General features: G+C 42.7%; 1 protein-coding gene across 7 annotated transcripts in view; it reads right to left on the bottom strand.

The window, feature by feature from the left end:
* Nucleotides 1-11,336: 11,336 nt before the first annotated feature.
* The window catches only part of msrab (methionine sulfoxide reductase Ab), a 69,359-nt gene continuing 59,909 nt past the window's right edge, over nucleotides 11,337-20,786 (bottom strand). For all 7 annotated transcript variants that reach the window (XM_061795496.1, XM_061795499.1, XM_061795497.1 and 4 more), the window contains one exon: nucleotides 11,337-12,362. In XM_061795496.1, the coding sequence (XP_061651480.1) occupies nucleotides 12,189-12,362 (174 nt within the window). In that variant the 3' untranslated portion in view covers nucleotides 11,337-12,188. The remainder of the gene's footprint in view (nucleotides 12,363-20,786) is intronic.

The raw sequence follows: 20,786 nt of genomic DNA, 5'->3' as shown, positions 1-20,786 counted from the left end.
ACTGTGCATGTTACAGTGGCTTGCACTAAACCATTAAGTACAGTTCAGTGGTATTTAACCTTTAAGTACAATACGTTTGCATTTCATCTTTTCAAAGTGTTTGTTTTCAAACATTTAGTTAGGTACAACTTTTATTTATGTGCAAATATTTTAACTGAATAATCATTTAAGTGTAGTTTTTTTATTCTCCTATATTTAAGCACTGTCTTAATGTTCAAGTTGTGCATATTTTTCCAGTGGATTACAACAAACACACAGACCAGTTACATGATGATGATTTGATCTTTTGTTGCAGTACAGTAATCCCTCGCTAGATCGCGGTTCATTAATTGCGGATTCTCAGCATTGTAGATTTTTTTTAAAGGTCAGTGTAATGCAGTTACTCACCTGCACATCTCTGATATGGTCAGCTTTGTAGGCTAATTGCTGTAAATGTAGCAGCAATGACCCACAGAAGACCAATTCAAACTTTACTGAGTACCTTACCCATTTTAAACACAAGCCACAGTCAGAATTTTATGAAATAAATTCACTAATACCAACCTTAGCCCGACGGAGAGCAAATACACAGACTCATAACAACAGGAACAGCAACAAATGCAAGTAAAGAGCAATGTTTAGCTTGATTTTCTACAACCATAGTACTGTAGTTTAAAATTCTGAGTACCCATAATCCTTTTTGCTGACTACATTGCTGGGACTATGAGTGTGAGGAACAGTGAAAATAGGTAACCCAGGAAATCGGCTGATCACACCATGTCTGTAAAATAAAACACCTGCACTTCACTCCAAAGTGCAGTTTCACAAATTGAGATTGAAATGCGTATATGAAACTTATATATCTCTATTGTAACATAATAAGTAATTAGTTGTTACATTGCAGATTTCATTTACTGCACGGGTTTTCTGAAACGTTATCCCCACATTAAACAAGCATTTACTGTTAACTCACATTACTTGTTCCATGGTCACCATCACACGTTTTCTCTGCCGTTGGTGGTACTCTTCTGTAGTGGCATCATAAAAAAACAAAATATATTTTTGGAGCTCATCCTTTAGATGCTCACAGAGCTGAAATCTTGCGCAATTTGGATCTTTTGTTCTTATTTGATTATTATTTTTCAAAAAGGTTACATTTCCTGTTATCTGGTTATCATCACACCTTTCTTCAGAAATCATTTGTAAACCAATAGCAAAACACAGTTTTGGCCAAATTACTTTTTTTTTTAAAATGAAGTTTCAGAGGATTTGCCGACATCCCGTATGACAGTTTTGTGTGATCATTAAGGCGTCTTTCTTTTTTAAAGGAAAAAATGTTAGTTGGTTTCCAAAATTGAACACCTTTAGGGGAACTATGATATTTTAGCACAACTAATGATTAATTTTGAAAAATTTCTAAATGCGTCATGATTGTCATCATGAGCCAGTATGAATTCACAGTATACTTTCAGTTTACACACACACACACACACACACACACACGCTCATGCGCACACACGCACACAATGTGCAGCAGGAAGAGTGTGGGTGTTTAGGAGCAGCTGCTTGGAGAGAAACATCTGACTCCGTTTGCTTCTGGTGCAGTCATCATCATCCTCACATTTAATTTCTACATTTTTCCGTCATCTATTTACAACCTCCACCATGATTCAGTCTGTCCTCCCTCACCGGCTGGTAGAGGAACATGCACTGAGTCAGTATCAGGTTCAGATCTGTTGTAGGTAGAAAAGGTGCAGGCCCCGGAGGTAGCTTGTGAAAACTTTATATCTATGCGTGTCCTCTTTGAGTACATGTGTGTCATGAGAGTGGCACCTGAGAAACCCAAACGTTGCACAACAACACTTTCCTGTGTGGTGTTGTAACGGAGGGCTTGCTCGTATGCTGGCAACCGTGGCGAGGCGTGGCTCGCATGTGAGCAGATGCAGATGGACGGAGCAGATAAAGACACGATTGAAAGAAGAAATACATATCATTGTAAAACATGCTGAGAGACGATTCACTGAACCAACTGGAAATGAAATATTCAGGATGTACTAAAATTGAGATATACAGTCTTGTATAAAGTACCTGATAGCGATACTTGAGTAAAAGAACAAATATTTTAACAGAAAATTATTTTACAGTAGTAGAAGTTAGTCACTACTCTTGGCCGGTGTGGCAACAGACAACGTTAGCGGGTACCCTTATTAAACACAGCTGGTGACTTAAATATGGCCGCGGACCTTATGTATCTATATACACATCAATTGTTACTATTATAACAAATTATTTGTGCCTCAAGCGCAATACAATATTTTTTCTGCTAAATCACATACTTGGAAAGCCTTTTGTTACTAGGTAGAATTTGTGTGGCGCAATTGCTTGTGCCCCAAAGCCCAATATAAAAAAATGTCTCCAGCCATGCGCACAATGCTAATAAAATGACGGGATGTAGTGTACCACACAGCAGAAAAATAACATGGAGAGTTTGCAGAAGCGTGTTATATTTTAACGTGTTATGTTGCTAGGTAGATTTCGCCCCTTTGCCTAAAATTTTTTTCCTTGTTTTGAGGGCCGCTGAAACTAAATCTAGCATACTGTATTCTTTTCCTTCATTTGCATGGCTGCATGTTGCTCGGCAAAATTTGTGCCACAAAGCCCAATATATATTTTTTTTCTTGGTCACGTGTTTGGAGGGCGCTTGGTGCTAAGTAGAATTTGTGGGGTGCAATTAGTTGTGCCCCAAAGTCCAATATAACATTTTTCCTGGTAAATCACATGTTTGGATGTCCTTTTGTTGCTAGGTAGAAATCATAGGTTGCAATCATCATGTTGCACATGTGCGTTGCTACTTGTTGCTGGGTAGAATTTACAGGGCATTCTTTTGAGCACCATAACCCAGCCAAAGGAAAACAAAATCCCTGTCAGGTCACGTTTGGATGGCCCATTGTTGCTAGGCAGAATTCACGTACCCCAATATGAAACGTGCAAAGAATAGAAATTCCAGAAAAAGGACAGGGAGAGTCGGCAGCAACACAGTCAGACAAAGTCACAGACGCACAACACAGACACACACTTGGGAAAAAAAACTCCTTCTTGGAGACCAACTTCGACCAAATTGTGATTTTTTTTTTTTTAAATTATCCCAAACACCATCTGCTGGATCCAGTGAAGAGCTAAAAGTGCTAATGACCACTGAAGCCCATATCCTCCATGTCCCGAGCCCCCCTGTTGCTAAGTGGCAATTGTGAAAAAGACTGGCTGCACTTATTTCTGCATTTCCTGAGCGTGCGTGTGTGCATGTCACGCGCTGCCAGTGTCGGCTAGCATGGGCGGACGCACACTGGCTACCAGGTGCACAGTGTGGGAAGTGAGCCAATAAGCCAGCGGCCCAGTGCGCAAGCCAACTGGGCCCCACAGCCACGTGCTGCCCTCCTCCACCGCCGCCCTTAACCCATTAGTGTTCCTTCTGGAGAGCACGAACGAGCTTATGATATATTACAAATGTAGTTTAAAAAGCTGAACATAATGTGTTGGGTTGACATCCAAGATGTTCTCAATTGTTCCCGTATGAATTTATATAAGTAATAATAAGTGAAATTGTAATTGCTCATTCTATTGCCTTCATAAAACACAGATTAACTCTACAGTAAATCAACAGCCCTCACCTACTTGTGATTTTCCCTGTAGAATATAACTACACTGTTCCCCCCTATATCGAGGTCCACCTACCGCAGTCGTGCTACATTGCAGATTTCTTTTTTTGTTCTACTGTCTCATGGAAATCATCAATATCATAGTCGCCGGCAGTATGGTCAAGCACAAACACAATGAGCATGCTCACACAGGAGCTGCTGTCCACCACTGTTCACGCCCAGACACTCACACGCAGAGTCGCTGACATCCCGCCACCCCACCAGGCCCCGCCTCTTAAAGGTGCATATCTCTATATGATTTCTATATTGCATATTTTCATCACAGGTGTGTCTGGAACATATCTCCCGTGATGAATGGAGTGTCTCTGAGTGAGTGCCCCACTAAAGATAAAGAGTCCTTTGCGATATATGTACAGTGGGTACGGAAAGTTTTCAGACCCCCTTAAATGTTTCACTCTTTTTTATATTGCAGCCATTTGTTAAAATCATTTGAGTTAATTTTTCCCTCATTAATGTACACACAGCACCCCAAATTCACAGAAGAAAAAACCTGTATTGTTGAAATTTTTGCTGATTTATTAAAAAAGAAAAACTGAAATGTCACACAGCCATAAGTATTCAGACGTTTTGCTGTGACACTCATATATTTAACTCGGGTGCTGTCCATTTCTTCTGATCATCCTTAAGGTGGTTCTACACCTTCACTGGAGTCCAGCTGTGTTTGATTATACTGATTGGACTTGATTAGGAAAGCCACACCCCTGTCTATATAAGACCTTACAGCTCATAGTGCATGTCGGAGCAAATGAGAATCATGAGGTCAAAGGAACTGCCTGAAGAGCTTAGAGACAGAAATGTGGCAAGGCACAGATCTGGCCAAGGTTACAAAAAAAGTTTCTGCTGCACTTAAGTATCCTAAGAGCACAGTGGCCTCCGTAATCCTGAAATGGAAGACGTTCGGGACGATCGGAAACCTTCCTAGAGCTGGCCGTCTGGCCAAACTGAGCAATTGTGGGAGAAGAGCCTTGGTGAGAGGGGTAAAGAAGAACCCAAAGATTACTTTGGCTGAGCTCCAGAGATGCAGTCCAGAGATAGGGAAAGTTCTAGAAAGTCAACCATCACTGCAGCCCTCCACCAGTCGGGGCTTTATGGCAGAGTAGCCCGACGGAAGCCTCTCCTCAGTGCAAGACACATGAAAGCCCGCATGGAGTTTGCTAAAAAACACCTGAAGGACTCCAAGATGGTGTGAAATAAGATTCTCTGGTCTGATGAGACCAAGATAGAAATTGTTGCCCTTAATTCTACGTGGCATGTGTGGCGAAAACCAGGCACTGTTCATCACCTGTCCAATACAGTCCCAGTGAAGCATGGTGGTGGCAGTATCATGCTGTGGGTGTGTTTTTCAGATGCAGGGACAGGACGACTTGTTGCAATCGAAGGAAAGATGAATGCGGCCAAGTACAGGGATATCCTGAACGAAAACCTTCTCCACAGTGCTCAGAACCTCAGACCGGGCCGAAGGTTCACCTTCAAACAAGACAATGACCCTAAGCACACAGCTAAAATACTGAAGGAGTGGCTTCAGAACAACTCCGTGACTGTTCTTGAATGGCCCAGCCAGAGCCCTGACTTAAACCCAATTGAGCATCTCTGGAAAGACCTGAAAATGGCTGCCCACCAACATTCACCATCCAATCTGACAGAACTGGAGAGGATCTGCAAGGAGGAATGGCAGATGATCCTCAAATCCAGGGATTATAGTTTGAGGTATATTTAGGGTTTAACCTATTAATATACGCAATTAGAGTAGTAGTAAAATTACTCATCCTTTGAACGCTGAATGGCACTGATGATAGAGCGGGAACATGGTGTTTTGCAGAGCAATACTCTCATCTAGTGCCATTTTATAGGTACTGCTGGATTTAATCCATGTACAATGAATCCCCACTATTCGTGTGGATCATGACTGAGCCCTGACGCAAGTAGCAAAAATCGACCCTTACTTTAGTAGCTCGACACTTGCTGATGTAAAAAATTGCTTAGATTTTTAAAAAAAATCCAATTTTCCCTGACATTTATGGCTGTAACACTACTTTTGGGTAATGGCAGGGGTCAGTCCAAGATGAGGTAGAAATGCAGGACATGCGAGGCCATCGGAAACAAGGCGAACCACAGGGTTCGCCCTTTTCCCCCCAGCTCGCTCCCTAGGGCTGCAGATGCAGCAACCCAGACAAGGCTGCGCTTCTCTGGGCAACACAGAGGCGTTGCTGTGCTCCGGTTCCTGGAGCCCCAGTGCTCCGATAGAGAGGCCCTGCGCCCATGCAGGAACCAGTGGGGGGGGTGGAGGGAGGGGATGCAAAACACATCTGGCAGCTGCGAAAAACCTTGCACGCTATGAGAGAAAGGGCACTTCGTTAAGTGCATTCCTCCACCAAGGCATTTTCTCAATTTTTCAGTGAAACAAAATCCTGAATTGTAGCATTTTTTAAGGTCACCAAATATGCCCAAGCAAAAAGGGTTGTAATTGCCTATAAATGCCACAAGATGGCAGCAAATCACTTTTTTCCTTTTAGACAAAGCTTTGGCCTGACTAAATTAGCCTCCTCAGCTCAGTTCAACATAGATTCTTCCACCACTAGGTGGCACCAAATTAATATTTTCATATGGGACACGGCTTGGGCCTGAGCACAAAAACAGTGAGGCGATATTTTCAGCGAATAACGGAACATAGCCCCTACCAATGCCCCACCCCTAAAATAAAGTAAATAGGTGGATTTGTGAATGCGGAATTGCACGTTTGCGGGCTAAAATTATTTGCGGTACTTCTGAGGTTAACACCTTAAAGGTCGTAAAATTTGGAGGTATTAAATGAAATAAACAATAAAATGTCAAGCATACTGTTCTTAAATAATAATCCTCAAAATAACGTAGAAGATTTTTATCTTAAAACTACGTAAAAATGTGCAGAAGGTTTATTAAAAAAATATTTAATCCAAACAATAATCCTACAAACAAACAAACTAATATATAAAACACTACTCCAAGCTCTGTTGACTCTTAATTGATCTTGAGGGGCCCTGGTGATCCCGGGCATCTGAGCAGGTGCTTACTTTGCTTATGCCTTTGGCTCTGTGTACAGTTAATAAAGGTCTTAGGATGTCGACGGTCTCGATTCTGGAAGTAATTCCTCCAAATATAACTGATTTTGATGGGACCTTTCGAGCGGTGGTTCTCATCCTTTTTACACCATGTACCACCTAAAAAACTACTTCGCTCTCCAGGTACCCAAATCATGACCAACATTGAAACGCAACATGGTCCCAGCAGGCGTAAGTTTAGACCAACTTTCTGCCACCAAATTGTCTCTGCCCCGGCGCACGTCAAAGGACACACCCTTGTTGTTCCGGTATGCTTGGCGCGCACACCGGTCTGCCAAATTGGCAAACACGCGCAGCCTTGCACTCTGCCGCAGATCCGTCATCTATGAAAATAGAGCCCTATGTCTCCTCAAGTCAGTACTACATAGTTCTCAGGCTTGCATGTGTTAACCAAACATGTAGAATGTATTTGGAAACCAATCTATGATTTCACTTTAGAGGGACTTTAAAGATGAAATGAAAACATAGAGAACTTAGCATTAAATACATTACATTAAATACAACTAAACTGTACTAACTAAACTGTATGACACTTTGAGAAGCACTAGTCTACATTAATGTGAACATATTTCTTGGGCTGGGCTTGTGAGAAAAATAAGCGGCAGCGGAAAGGAGGACGCGGTGCATGCTGTGTGTATGTGTGGGTGCACATCTCTGCAAGGTGTCTCACTTGTTTCTTTGCGTGGGCGCTGCCTCACCGAGCATTAGGCGGCACACAGGGCGCGGCGTTCGAGGTGGTGGTGGGCGAGAAGGCGTGTTCATATCTGCGTGTTTGTGCAGAGAGTAGGTTAAGGGGTGTGTGACGCACACCTGACACTTGCTCTTCCTACGCGACTTCTCACAATGACTTGTTTTTATTTTTATGTTTCTGTAGATGGAACAAAATGGCTGCATACAAAGGGAGAAAGTAGAGCTTAAGAGAGCGCAGTGTTAAGCGTGGCTCACACACTCTTTAGATTACAAAGAGTAGGTCAGCGAGAGAGGTACGAGCAGCCGGCCGGCTGGAGCGCCGCCCTGTTTGCGGCCAGCTGTTGGCCCATTAAAGGCCCATCTGCACACAATGGGCTCAGTCTCAACACACGCATTCACACACACAAAGCCTGGTTCCTGCTCATGGATGCGTTTACATCTCTCATTGCAAACAAAAGACAGAAAGAGAACGCACAATAACAATTTGAGTCGGGATCCATTTCCAAACATGCTTTTTATCTGTTTTTCCTTGTTTAGATTAGATTTCAATTTCTTTGAATCCCTCCTCAATGCTGCTCTTTGTGTTTCTTTGTACTTTGCTGTTGTACTATATTGTTATCTACCTACATAACTACAGTGGATATAAAAAGTCTACACACCTCTGTTTCAATGCCAGGTTGTGGCGATATTAAAAACAAGTCAAAGATAAATAATTTCACACTTTTTCCACCATTATAGTGACCTATAACCTAAACAAAAAACAACCTTTTGAGAGGTGAAGTAAAAATAAACAAATGACATAACGTGGTTGCGCAAGTGTGCACACCCTCTAGGTTGGTGCTGTGTTCAGAACGAACCAGTCACATCCAAACTCAGGTGATGTGTGGGAGTCAGTACACACGTGCCACCATTTTAAGTGTCTTTGATTAATTGATTGATTTTCAGATGTTCTAGTAGGGCTTTTTTTTAAACTTTATTTTTTTTGCTTTCTCTCAGAAGCCTGAAGGTTTTCTGCTAACACTGACTGGTATTTTCAACAATTCATAATTCCCACCACCTTGACTAAGGCCCCAGGTCTCAAAGCATGATACTGTTGCCATCTTGCTTCACTGTAGGTATGATGCTCTTTCACCTGGTGTTGTTTGTGACTAACATGCCCTTTGGAATTACGGCCAAAACGTTCAAACTTGGATCAAAATTCAAGTTCAACCAGACAATTCTGAAAAAACAAACAAACAAACACCTTGTAAGTCAAACAAAACTTGGGGGGTTCAAACCATCCTCCTCAACTCTTGTGAGATTTCAGCTCAGTAGGCATCTAAAGGATTATTTCCACACCAAAAGGAGCAGTCTGCAAAAACCTGGTGTCTTCAAAGGGTGAGTAGTTTGACTTTTAGTTTTATTATACAGGAGCCCTCCAATCCAAGTACTAACCAGTTATACAGTAGTTAACGTCTCTTTGTACTCATGTAACAATTTTACGAGTGCAACTATGCATCGACTCGCTGCGTCAGATATGTAAAAGCTTGACTGAGAAGCAAGTAAACCGCCAATTCTACTGAATATGCAAAAGAGACGATGAACTCAGTAATGTATTTTTGACATGTGTCCTAATCCAATGTAATTGGAAAAAGTTGTTTTTCTTTGTTCTCATTTCATTCTTATAATATAATTGTTTGATGATAAACACTTGCATAGCATAGCATATTTAAGGTAGTTCAAAGAAAAAGTGCTGAAAAATTGTGCCTGCTTACAGTGCCCTGAGCATCTTACAGTTCCTGGATAACAAGAACATTGCCGTTCTGAATCAACCTCCCTACTCTCCCATCCTAGCTTAGTGTGATTCCCCCCCCCAACTTAGGGTCATAAAGGGGACCCGTTTTGAAGTTGCGAACGACATCAAGATGGCCATGATGACGGAGCTGCGGAGAATCCCGGAAGAATCCTTCCAGCAGTCCATGAAGGTGGCAGAGAACGTCGGGAAAGTGCATTAGGACTCCAGGAGCATTACTTCGAAAGGGGAAAATCTGTAGTTTGTGGGCTGTATTTGAAATACTGTATATCTTTTGTGACACCAGTCCTGGAAAATTTCCGACACACAGTAAAAACAAACTTGCCTTTTGTGCATAATCACCATCCACTGGCAGAACTGAAATGAAACAATACTAACCACCACTTAGGAGCACTTGCTGTTTTCATCTCTGCTTCCACTTACAAACAATATTATACTTGCGGCTATGCTAGGAAGGAAAAACCTACCTCTGTTTGGCACTATTGTTCGGCCTTGGCAGAGGTCTAAGATCATTCTAGTTAAGGAGGTAATAGTTTTCACACGCACAAAAATACGACAACGTGCCAAATTAAATTAAACAAGGTGCTGGAGAGCAACTAGCTGTCCCTACCACATACCTCTCAGTGCGGTTCCATCAAGCAAGCCACAGCACACACGTGTACACGCACGCACGCACACACACACACACTGCTGCATGCAGACACATGCAAAAATATCTGTCCCAATATGAAAATAGGCCTCGAGAGGTTGCACCTGCACGTGCGGCCTGGTCCACACCTACACACAGGTGTCAGGATGTGACATGCACATGCACACACACACACTCACACACACACACACATAATAAGAGGAGGGAGGGGGAAATATGAGAGCGGTGTGAAACAAAACTGCGGTTGACCAAAAGGCTTATTTGGAGATACGATCTGTGTGTGATTTTCATTTTTAAATAATCTTAGGGGTTGATTTGTTTAAATGTACAACAACAATGTATGCATTTATTTGAAAGAGAAGCCATTTTATGATACTGTATGCCGATGCCAGGTTTTCTCCATACATCCACGTTACATGGCATGGTTCAGGATGAGCGCTCAGTGTGAACGTTTGCGCTAGTGACTCATTTGCCCTGAATTAAACGACGCGGCGCAGGTGACGAGTAATCCGCACCCAGATGGAATTCACCTCATCAACACAGACAACAATGTGTCATTTCCCAAGTTTGACTTATGTAAATGATATCAGTCAACAATTATTCAAGCACTATTATTTGGATAAATTCGACATTTGTTATAGTGATGTGCTACAGCCACTAAATGATACAACACAATCAATTATTACTACATTAGTGCTTCATTGAAAACATTCTAATATCATTTTCCATTAAAAATAGTTATTAATATCATTTTGTTACTTAAACTGGCTACACATATTTGCCATACAAACATATGACGCCATCATGTGGAATAAGACTATTACTGCATCCCAACTGAGCTCAACTGCTCCGAATATTTCTTATTTTTTTCTCTTCTCTACAGCAGGGGCTCCCAGACTTTTTGGGTCCAGGGACCCCTTACAGGGGATTTTTTTTTTCACTTATATTCCTAATGCCAAGTAACCATAACTACACTGTGCACCCTTTAATGCCACAAGGATTATTTATCTTTTGTGGAACGCTTGAAAAGTTGAAACTTATTTACATGGGGCAAACCCCTCGAGATGCAACATTTCATTCGCGACAGGGTCTCACAAAATAAAAGATACAATAGGATAAGTTGAAAATACTGCTACTGATAATAATAGAGATACAATAAAGTAAAACAGAGTGACAGTGCATTAAATTATAGTTGAAACACAGACATTATTATCTTGTTTCAAAACTGATTGTCAATGTATTTTTAAAGCTATGGAGTGAGGACAACAAATGAATGTGAACAGGGAGAGCGCTCCAGTTGCATAGGCCGATGACTTAAAGGCTTTCTTGCCAATTTCTGTGAAAGAGAAACCGATCTGAACTTCGTCAGGTGTAATTGGATGAGCTATGCAAAACAAAATTGCTTCATGCAATACAATTCAGTCTAAGCATTCATGAGCTGTTTAATAAAAGGGAACCTAACCCAATTCAAGTGAATTACATCCAATATGTATCCATAGTCGTCAGCTGATGAACAGAGAGAAGCTACTTCACAATAACACAATCAGTGTTGCCGACTTAGCTATTTAGTGTCTTTATGTTCCTATTTCTAAGCCCTCTTGCCACTATTTTCACTACTGAGTTTAATTCCCACTAAGAATCACCCAACATTAGCAGAATCATTTTCCCGTCGTTTTCCAAATAGCAAGTAAGGAGCCCGGTGGAAGGCAATCACACAGTCAAATGCCAAAGACATGGCGTCCCATTTCTACATTGCACAAGCAGCGATGTGGCCACGCTAGAAACATTCGAGCCGCAGTATGCGCTTCCCAGCTGCAAATATTTTCCCGAGGTCACCTGTACAACTCTACAAGATAAGAGCGTGAAAAGAGCCAGAAATGCTGGATGCCTCGAGGGGTGTCAGATTTATGTGATAGGTTAGAATCATATCAGAACTTGTATTAGCCAAAACCTTAAGTAGGGTAGGCAGAAGTCATTACTTTCGTATGTTTGCTTTAGTTTAATTTAGTTATGCACTTTTAAAAAAAATTTACGACATAATTTATTGACAATTATTTTGCAGAACACCATGTTATAGTTGGTCCAGGGACCCAAGTTTGAGAACCACAGCTTCACAGTACGTGTTGATTAAACATGATTAACTTTTGATTACATCACTCACTATAGTAGTCACTATTAAGTCTAAGGAGGTGCAGAACTGATTGTTTCTGTCACGGCCTCAATCACGGGAGAATGAACCTTTAAGTGGTCCTCCGTAGCGTTGCTTACGGCTCCTCTTTCCCCGCTCCGATGGGGCAGGAAATGCCGGTGCCTTTGAGGCCGCAATAGCCTTGGCGTATCTTCTTCAGGTACTGCTGGTGGTAGTCCTCGGCGTAGTACAACTGCTGCAACTCCAATATTTCTGTTGTGATGGCATCCATGCCCTTCGCCTCCAGCTCCTGTGTGTGAGTGTGACACCATAGTGCAGTTATCCCAAAAGTATAGGGAAACAAAAAAAAAAACTAAAAAAGATTAGTTTGTTGTGAATTGTTTAAGTTACAGTGGGCAGGGGTGGGCAAACCTTTGTGTGTGGTAAAAACAACAACAACAAAAAACAGGTTTAAAAATAAGACTAAGGTACCATTGTATTAGTAGTTTAAACCATATACATACTGCATAACCCACTATGATCATTTCAAACTCATTCTACAGCATTACCCTTAAAATGAATGACACACAGATGATTTGATTTAATAAAAATGCACTGGAAGTGTACATGCAGAGGTGGGAAAGATTCTTCCGCAACCTCCGCTAACAACCCAGCCAAAACTTAGCTTCTCTCTGACATACAAAGATCTCAGGCTCAGTTACGATGTATACTTCATTGACATGAATTACTACTTTCCTATTAGCCAGGGCTTTGGCCCCATCTTGTGGCATCTGAGGGCGCTACGGAAAGAGCACAAAAATACAAGAAGGTGAGTTTTTTAGTGAATTGGGGGGAATAGATTCTACAGGGAACAACAACAAAAAATAAAAAACGCAAAACGGTGAATAGCCAACTGCAAATAGGCGTGGCTTTACTGTACTTTGGGTTGATGGAATGTTCAAAGTCGTAAACAATCAATCCATAAAATGTATTTACGAAAAAATCCAAAGAACTTCTCAACTTCCTGCTAACCCACACAAATGTTAAACGCTGTTTTATATCTGCAGCGCATCACATGTGAACTTTCCGTGTCGGGCGAGGATGGCAAGTGTTTGAGTGACAGAAGAAAGGAGCACAGTCTTCTTTCTAGTGCAGCGGTTTCCCCGCTGTGGGACGACACATCATCCGCTCTCTTTGTTGAGAATTCCTTACGACGCACGTTGCTACTTACACTTTCCTAAACACCTTGAGAGGAGACTTCAAACGCTTTCAGACTCTCGCTAAAGCAGGGCCGTGTGATTTTCTCCATCAAATAACCGCAGCATCCAAGCGGCTACGGATCAAAGCGGGAAGACAACAAGTTGGCAGCGTGTTGGGACCGGCTGTGGGCAACAAGTAGCTCGAGTCGAGGTCTTCACACATCGGAACGATGCAGAAATGAGAAGCTTCACCTTCTGGGAGCTGGGGAGGAATTATTGCCAGAAACTGTTTATCAGAATATTTTTTCTTTCTCCGCATGGACAGGTATCTGTCGTTGAAGGCACAACTTGCACTAATGTAGCCTACAGGGACAGTTTTTGGACTCCCTGTGTTTAGGAACTCTTGATTTTTTGTAATCGTGCCATGAAACAAAGGTGATGAAAATATAACCTGAATGCCTACTACGTTAAAAATGTTTTATTGTAATTATACCATCTTGTGGTTTTGCTGAAAACCGACCTAATTGCAGTTTCTTTGCTGAGGCCAAGGCAATAACTGTATTTCTTTGGCACCATCTGGTGGGATCTTGGTGCTTAAGTGAGTTGAGGAGCTTCATTTAGACAAACATAGTCCTTTGCTGTCATCTTGTGGCATCATTATTACAATACAGTACACACATTTTTGGGGTGGAGGGGGTGTCAAATTAATTGTCAATTGTCAATTACCCATGTAGTTTCACTGTTATCAGGGGTTTACTGTACTTCTACTTTAGTGTTGTTGTTTTTTTTTTTGTTTTTTTTACAGTAGTACATTTGTATCTGTACTTTGCCACCTCTGCATGTGACGCTAATGATGATACGCGGTGGAGAAAATGGATGGATGGATGCAAGAATGATCATCAGATCCCCAAAATAAGTGAAAATGATTGCACAGGCAGTAAGGTAGTTGCCATCTCGGGTTGTCCACACGGGGGCAGCGTGGTACTTGATATGCGGGGCGCTGCCGCAGCGGGTCCGCTAAATCAAAAGTGGTGCACCCTGCAGAGAGGCTGAGGCAACAGCTGACCTCAAGTCCTCGGCAGCTGCCTGCTACAATGTGAAGGCGCTAATCCCCCCTGCAGGAGCGTCCGCGAGCCAAATCCCAGCGCATGGAATATCAGAAGGGACGCGCGTTTAAGCGTTTTTAGCGGCGTGACACAGCAGCATGTGCAACATTAAACAGCGTGCTAGCACAAACGCTGCTCGGCTCGCTGTGGCCTAATTAACCACTCATCACCACGGAACCACGGTGGTAGCGAACCCTTCGGGGCAGGAGGAGGGGAGGGGGAAAACATAACATCCAAGCTACACCAACCCCCTCCCTGCCTTCACCTAGCCTCCCTCACGCTCCATCCTACGGCAGTCACAACACGGCCGCCATTTTAGATCTATAAATCAGAATGCAGGGCCACACGCCGCCGTGGCTAACCTGACGTGGCTCCTCTTGCTTGATTGCAGCAGGAGCGAGCCGCAAGGAGGGCGAAAGAGTCCGCGTGAACGAGATGTCGAGATCTTTACGTGATGGAAGCGTAATAGTGTGTACATTATTGTCACATTTGTGTCAAGTTGTGAGCTCAAGAGTGTGAGATGAATGTGCGCAGAAATGGATGGCAAATGTTGGAGGGGCTCAGGAGTTTACCGGGAATCAATTTAGGGGTACTCAATTTGGTAGCTGGGACTTCAGTGGGGATTCACCTGATTCAATCCACCTCTTAATATCACCACTGTCACATAACAGTGATAGAAACCATAAACATCATACAAAAATGCAATATACATATACATACATCTGGAACCTTTCAGAATCAATATTTATCTACTAACGTGACAAAATAAAATGCATCTTACTCTCGAGAGTCGCTGATTATTGAACGTTTTAATGTGTCCAGATTACGACTGACGTTTTTTGCGAGTCAAAGTTGGCTGTAACAAGTTTTGCTCTGACCAACCAGTCCGAGGTAAAAAGAAAACATTCTGATGTCCTGGAAGGGCCAGAACCTTTGGCCCTGTTAGGACACAATTGAAATACAATTAGTTAAAGACACAGTCCCATTGCTATAGTTTAAATTAGGTTGGCCAGCACCATCTTCATTCTTCTGAAGACCCTGGACAGAGTAGACTGACATGGCAACATACTGAGGCTGAAATCTGATTGGGCAAAAAATATAACATCCACATACATGTACTGGAAGCAGTACAGCCAAGAGAAACACTATGAAATGAAGGTAATATTCTGTTTCCAATAAATTCATAAAATCTCATTGAACATATATTAGAATTCAGGTTATAAATGTATGTCAGTGCTTCTGACTCCTCACCACTGGGTACCGGGATCAAAGTGTGTGCCTCTGTGCACGTCAAACCACTCGTCTCGGTAACGTGATACGGTAGTTGAAAAAAGTAAGCCCACAAGCTGGCAAAAATGAGATAAGGGCCGACAACTTAAAAAGTCCATCAGTGTGAATGTTTTTTTGTGCACTGCGATTGGAGGGCAAGAAAAAGAAAGCCGCGTTTAAGAGACAATATTAGCAGTCCTACTTAAAACACAGGTTAATCTGCCCAACACCGTGAATATAGAAAGTCTACACACCCCTGTTGAAATGCCAGGTTTTTGTGATATAAAGAAATGAGACCAAGATCAATAATGTCAAAACCCTTTCCACCATTTCAGTAACCTATAACCTGTACAACTCAATTGGAAAAAATAAACCAAGAGAATGTTTTTGCACAAGTGTGCACTTTTTATAACTGTGGATGTGTTCAGAATTATCCAATCCCATTTAAACTCATGTTAAATGGGAGTCAGCACACACCTGTCACCATTTAAAGTCCCTTTGATTAAACCCCAAATAAAGTTGTTTTTGAAGCGGCTCAAAATATTTAATGGCGCACACTGGACACCCTTGAGGTGTCAGTGTCTCCCATTAGCCCAAGACGGGACGGGCTCATGAAAGAGAAGCAAGCGCTGGGCTCCCATTACATTACATTGAGTGCATTGGTGAGCTGTAGTTTTATTCATTTGTTTTCTTTTTCGACTGTGGTCTGACAAAATAGTGCATTATATGAAACCGGTCCATGGTGCAAAAATGGTTAGGGATCGCTGCTGCGAAGGGTGTCATGGAAATGTACCAGGGCAGATCAGATAATAATGTCGATGTATTTAGACGTGGTGAAGCAGCATGTGGTTCATTATGCAAGGTTATTGCTGTACACGACATGACTGTCAACTATTAGATGGCTAAGGCTTACAGCAACTGACCTTGTATACCGCTGTCCGTACACTTGCTCCATGAAACATCGTTGGTATGGTTGTCCTCAGTGGGCCGGTTATAACAATGAAAAATATGTTCCAAAGTATCATTGCGAGGGGTGTGATAGGAGGCCAAAAGCAAAAAAAGGTCAGTCTGACCTTCTGAAGATCATGGTTCGGTTCACACTCGGTCCGGTAAGGGAACAAAATGGAAACACAAACTGCTTATCTTTTGTGTTAAGAAAGACAGATTCAATTTCAATTAAAATTTCAATTAAAAAAAAAAATAATAATAATAATACAAAAGTAAACACCAGTAATGGCATTTTGTTATTGCTTTGGCTCCTTCTGAAGAGAGGCCGTTTAAATAGCGCTGGACGTTGCGTTTGAACCGCGCTAGTTTAAAGAAGAACAAAAAACGTCTACTGGCTTGAAGCTGAGCTGCACTGTGTTTGTTTTTGTTTTTGTTTTTTAGCTATATGGCTAGAGCACAACGCAGTTACATTTCCTGTCCTGTACCTCAAGGTTTCTCTAACTTTTTGGGTCCCGTCACAGAGAATACATTTTTCCAAGGAGCCCTTCATAATCCTAACGACAATTAAACATCGCGCGTATCCCCAAATCCTATAGGAATGTAACATTTTATTCTTGAGAAAAAAAGTCATGATGTTGTGGTAACAAATTTATATTTTTTTCGAGAAAGAAGTTGTAATATTAAAAGAATAAAGTCATATTTTTTTTCAAGAACAAACTTGTAATCTTTACAACAATGGATTTTGTCAAGATAAATCCCCAGACTGGTCCCCAGACTCCAGTTTCAGAACTACCGCCTAATCTAATACTGTATGTTCCGTGTGGAAACCCTAATAATCGGCCCATCGCATGACCTAATTTCCCTTACATTTGGTTATCCTCATTTTTAAGGCTCGTTATCAAGGTCAAGGTTAAAAATTATGGCAAGCTTTCACCCTAAAAGGTCTTGAGTGTGACACCTGTTCTCGATGCAATCTCTCGTCATCTTTGCAAGGAAAAAAAGTAGCAGGACAACTATCGGTGTTTTCCATTGTTTAGTGCAGTCTTACTGCCACAACAGTGGAAAACAAGGTTTTGTGTGCGTGTGTGCGCGTGCACATGTTTCCGAGCTCGCCCCGGCCCAGTCGGCCTCCTTCATGCCTGTCGGAAACGCTCCCCCATCAACGACATGGCCGACCGGGTGTATTTCTACCCGCGTTCCCCCTCGCTCAGACCGCTGCTTCGTGCGACCGAGTCCTCCCTGCTCTCCAGCTAAGCAACAGAGAAAGAGAATGAGAGACAGTGAGAGCTCGAGCCCCCCTTTTTACCACTGCCAGAGAGACACGGGCCCCTGCAACACAAATAGGACGTGACACCCCGAGAGAGGGTGGAGGTTGTGGAGCGGAGAGTGGAAATGTACGCGGGTCCTATACCCCACTGTGTCACCGCCGTCAACCCCCACCCCGCAACCTCCCCCCGCCCGCCTTCAGAAGGCCGGCGGCCACGCTTTGACATCAACTTTGTGACACCCGATGACTCATGGTGAAGACATTTGAAGACGGATATGACCTCAATTTGCCGATTTATGTAATCACGCCTCAGTCTAATCCCAACGCAGACGCTTATTGCGACGTCGCATATTTTTTGGTTCATCGCGATAGGGACTGAGCTTGGCTGTATTTTTATTACATCTGCTGAATGTAAGTGAAAATTATATTTTAGTAATTATTTCCAATATTCTAAAATAAATTACGTTTTTTTTTTGTAATGCTGGTTTTCGTGTGGGGAAATGTTTGGATTGCACCCACCTTAATCAATAAAATAATCACAAAAGGAAAGAAATAATAAGGAAATCGAAAAGAAAGAAGAAAAGAGAGAATTTATATTTAGAGACCTCAGCAGTCCAAATTTATGGATTTTTAAAATTTGTGGCCATACACAAAAAAGGGATGCACACAGGTTGAAAAGGGAAATCTTACATTGATGTGGTACAATGGAGGAAGGGGGGGGGGAAAAAAAGTCAAACGTGGGATTGCTTGCTTGTAAAATTCCGATATGTCAAAAAAGTAGAACATGAAATTCCATCCTTGTGTGAGCGTGTGTGGGGGTATGTTTACCCCCTTTGCTTTTACAGCGCGGGTCAGGCATCCATTTTCTCTACTCTTCAGTGAGCACTCCTACATTTTGTGAAGCGGGAAACCGCCGCCGCCGCGCTCACATTCGGAGATCATTTTTTATTTTTATTTTTTTAAATCAACGCTTAAGATTCCGTCCTCCCCTTTCCACGCCTGTGTTTAACAAACGTGAGAACTTTCGAAAAAAGTCTTGATGTGACCTTGTGCGGCTGGAAAACTCACACACGCATTATGCACCATTTTAACACCCCACCCCGAAAAAACCCATTCCCAACCCCCACGACCTCCTTTCTATCTTTCAAGCTTATTAAGTTGATTTATCAGAAGGTACACTCACCCCTCCGAGGCCTTGCACACGCGCGTACACAATGTGCAGGTTGGCTGGATAAAACCTATTGTTTTTTTGCACACACACACACACCACACACGCACACACAAGCCAGCTTCATGCCACCACCCTGCCCTCTTCCAAATCAACCCTTCGCATCGCTCCTCTCCCAGGGCCTGCAGGGTGAAGATGTGGGGTGAGGATGAGTCTAAGGGAGGAAAGCTGGAAAAAGGGGGTGAGACGGCAGTGGGGGTGGGACGGGGGTGAGATGCACTCCTCTTCTACGCTTGGCTCCAGAAGCCTTTGATGTTCTGCAAATTTCAAATTTCATTATAGAAGAACCCCCTTCTCCCCTTCCCCACTCTTGTGCTTAAACAAGCTTTTCTCCCCCCCGACCTCCCTCCCTAGGCAACCCCAATGCTGAAGTTAAGAAACTAAAAGCCCTGCAGAAGAGACTTTTCATATGGGTTAATTATTCATCGGGCTGGAAGGGTATGAACCAAATGTATGTCTGCACGTGTGTGTGTGTGCCTGGATTTTTTTTTCTTCTTATCTTTGACCTCACCCACTCCCTTTTGTCTTGTCACTTCATCAAATGCGCGCTGGCTTTTTTTCGATAAGACAGCAGACGGCCTTTTCGGAGGCGCACACTGTAGTTGCGCAGTGCCATTTTGGAGGCAAGAGTGGGGGGTGCGTCAATGCGGCAAGGCGACCATTTTGGTTCCGAGCGCGTCAGATTTGCGTTCCCGGCGGAGCCCGGCGCCACTGAAGTCGCTGACAGATCGGTGGTGTCAGCAGCGTCTTCGTCGGTGGCACAGAGAGAAGGGAGGCTGTCAGATGTTTGTAAATGTGTGTTTTGTGAGCGGGAACTAGGTTAGAGACTCTCAGACGTCAATTGGGGAGCTGACGAGACGATACGCTCCATATGAAGGGATTTTTGTTGCATATATGCGCCATTAGTGGTACTTTGGATTTGTTGATCTAAAGCACCAGTAGGGGTGTAACAGTACATGTGCAGTGAAATCCCGTTCATCGTGGACGATACACTCCAGACCAATCGGCTAAAGGTAAAAGTCTGCGATGTAAAAAAACTTTTTTTGTTGTTGTTGTTGTTTTACCCCTCCTACACACTGTACACCACAGTTGAAAATGAAGTTCCGCTGATTCTGATTTTCCACATTAATGGGCTTCTTTCACTACTGACCGAAGCTTTGTTCGCATAAAAAAAGGACAAAAATGATCAGCTGTTGTTTAGAAGGCAAAGTCCCGGAAATGTTATTACTTATTTCAAGGTTCAAGGTATCTTTTATTGTCAATTCTACAATATATGTGAAACAAACAGAGGTTTGAAATTTCGTTCTTCTACGGAACCACAGTGCTACAATAAACATTTAGTAATAAAACAAATAAAAAATATAGATCATTGAGCTTTTCTAACTGTAATAACGGTCGAATGTGCTGTGAAGATGGGTCACGGTCAGCTGATTGTCAGTGGTGGTGTGTTAGGGGGGCGGTTACCATCAGCTGATAGGTTGTCACGCTTGTCTCTCTTATCTTATTACCTTCCTCTATTTATTTGCCTTCAATCACCTCCCACTGCCCTGGTCTCAGCTGCCATCCCTCTCTCACCTCCGACCTCAGCCCAAGGCCAAGGTTGGAGGTTGTCGTCATGGAAACCCCCCCCTTGGCCTGTGACGGCTGACCCCTAAGTTAAAAAGGACGGTGGTAATTCGCTCCCCTCTGAATGCGGCTGAATGGCTTTTACAGCTAG

The sequence above is a fragment of the Phyllopteryx taeniolatus genome, chromosome 13 (assembly GCF_024500385.1).
Source record: "Phyllopteryx taeniolatus isolate TA_2022b chromosome 13, UOR_Ptae_1.2, whole genome shotgun sequence".
NCBI lineage: Eukaryota > Metazoa > Chordata > Actinopteri > Syngnathiformes > Syngnathidae > Phyllopteryx > Phyllopteryx taeniolatus.
The sequence above is the reverse complement of the archived record's forward strand: the minus strand, read 5'-3'. Positions and strand labels throughout refer to the sequence as shown.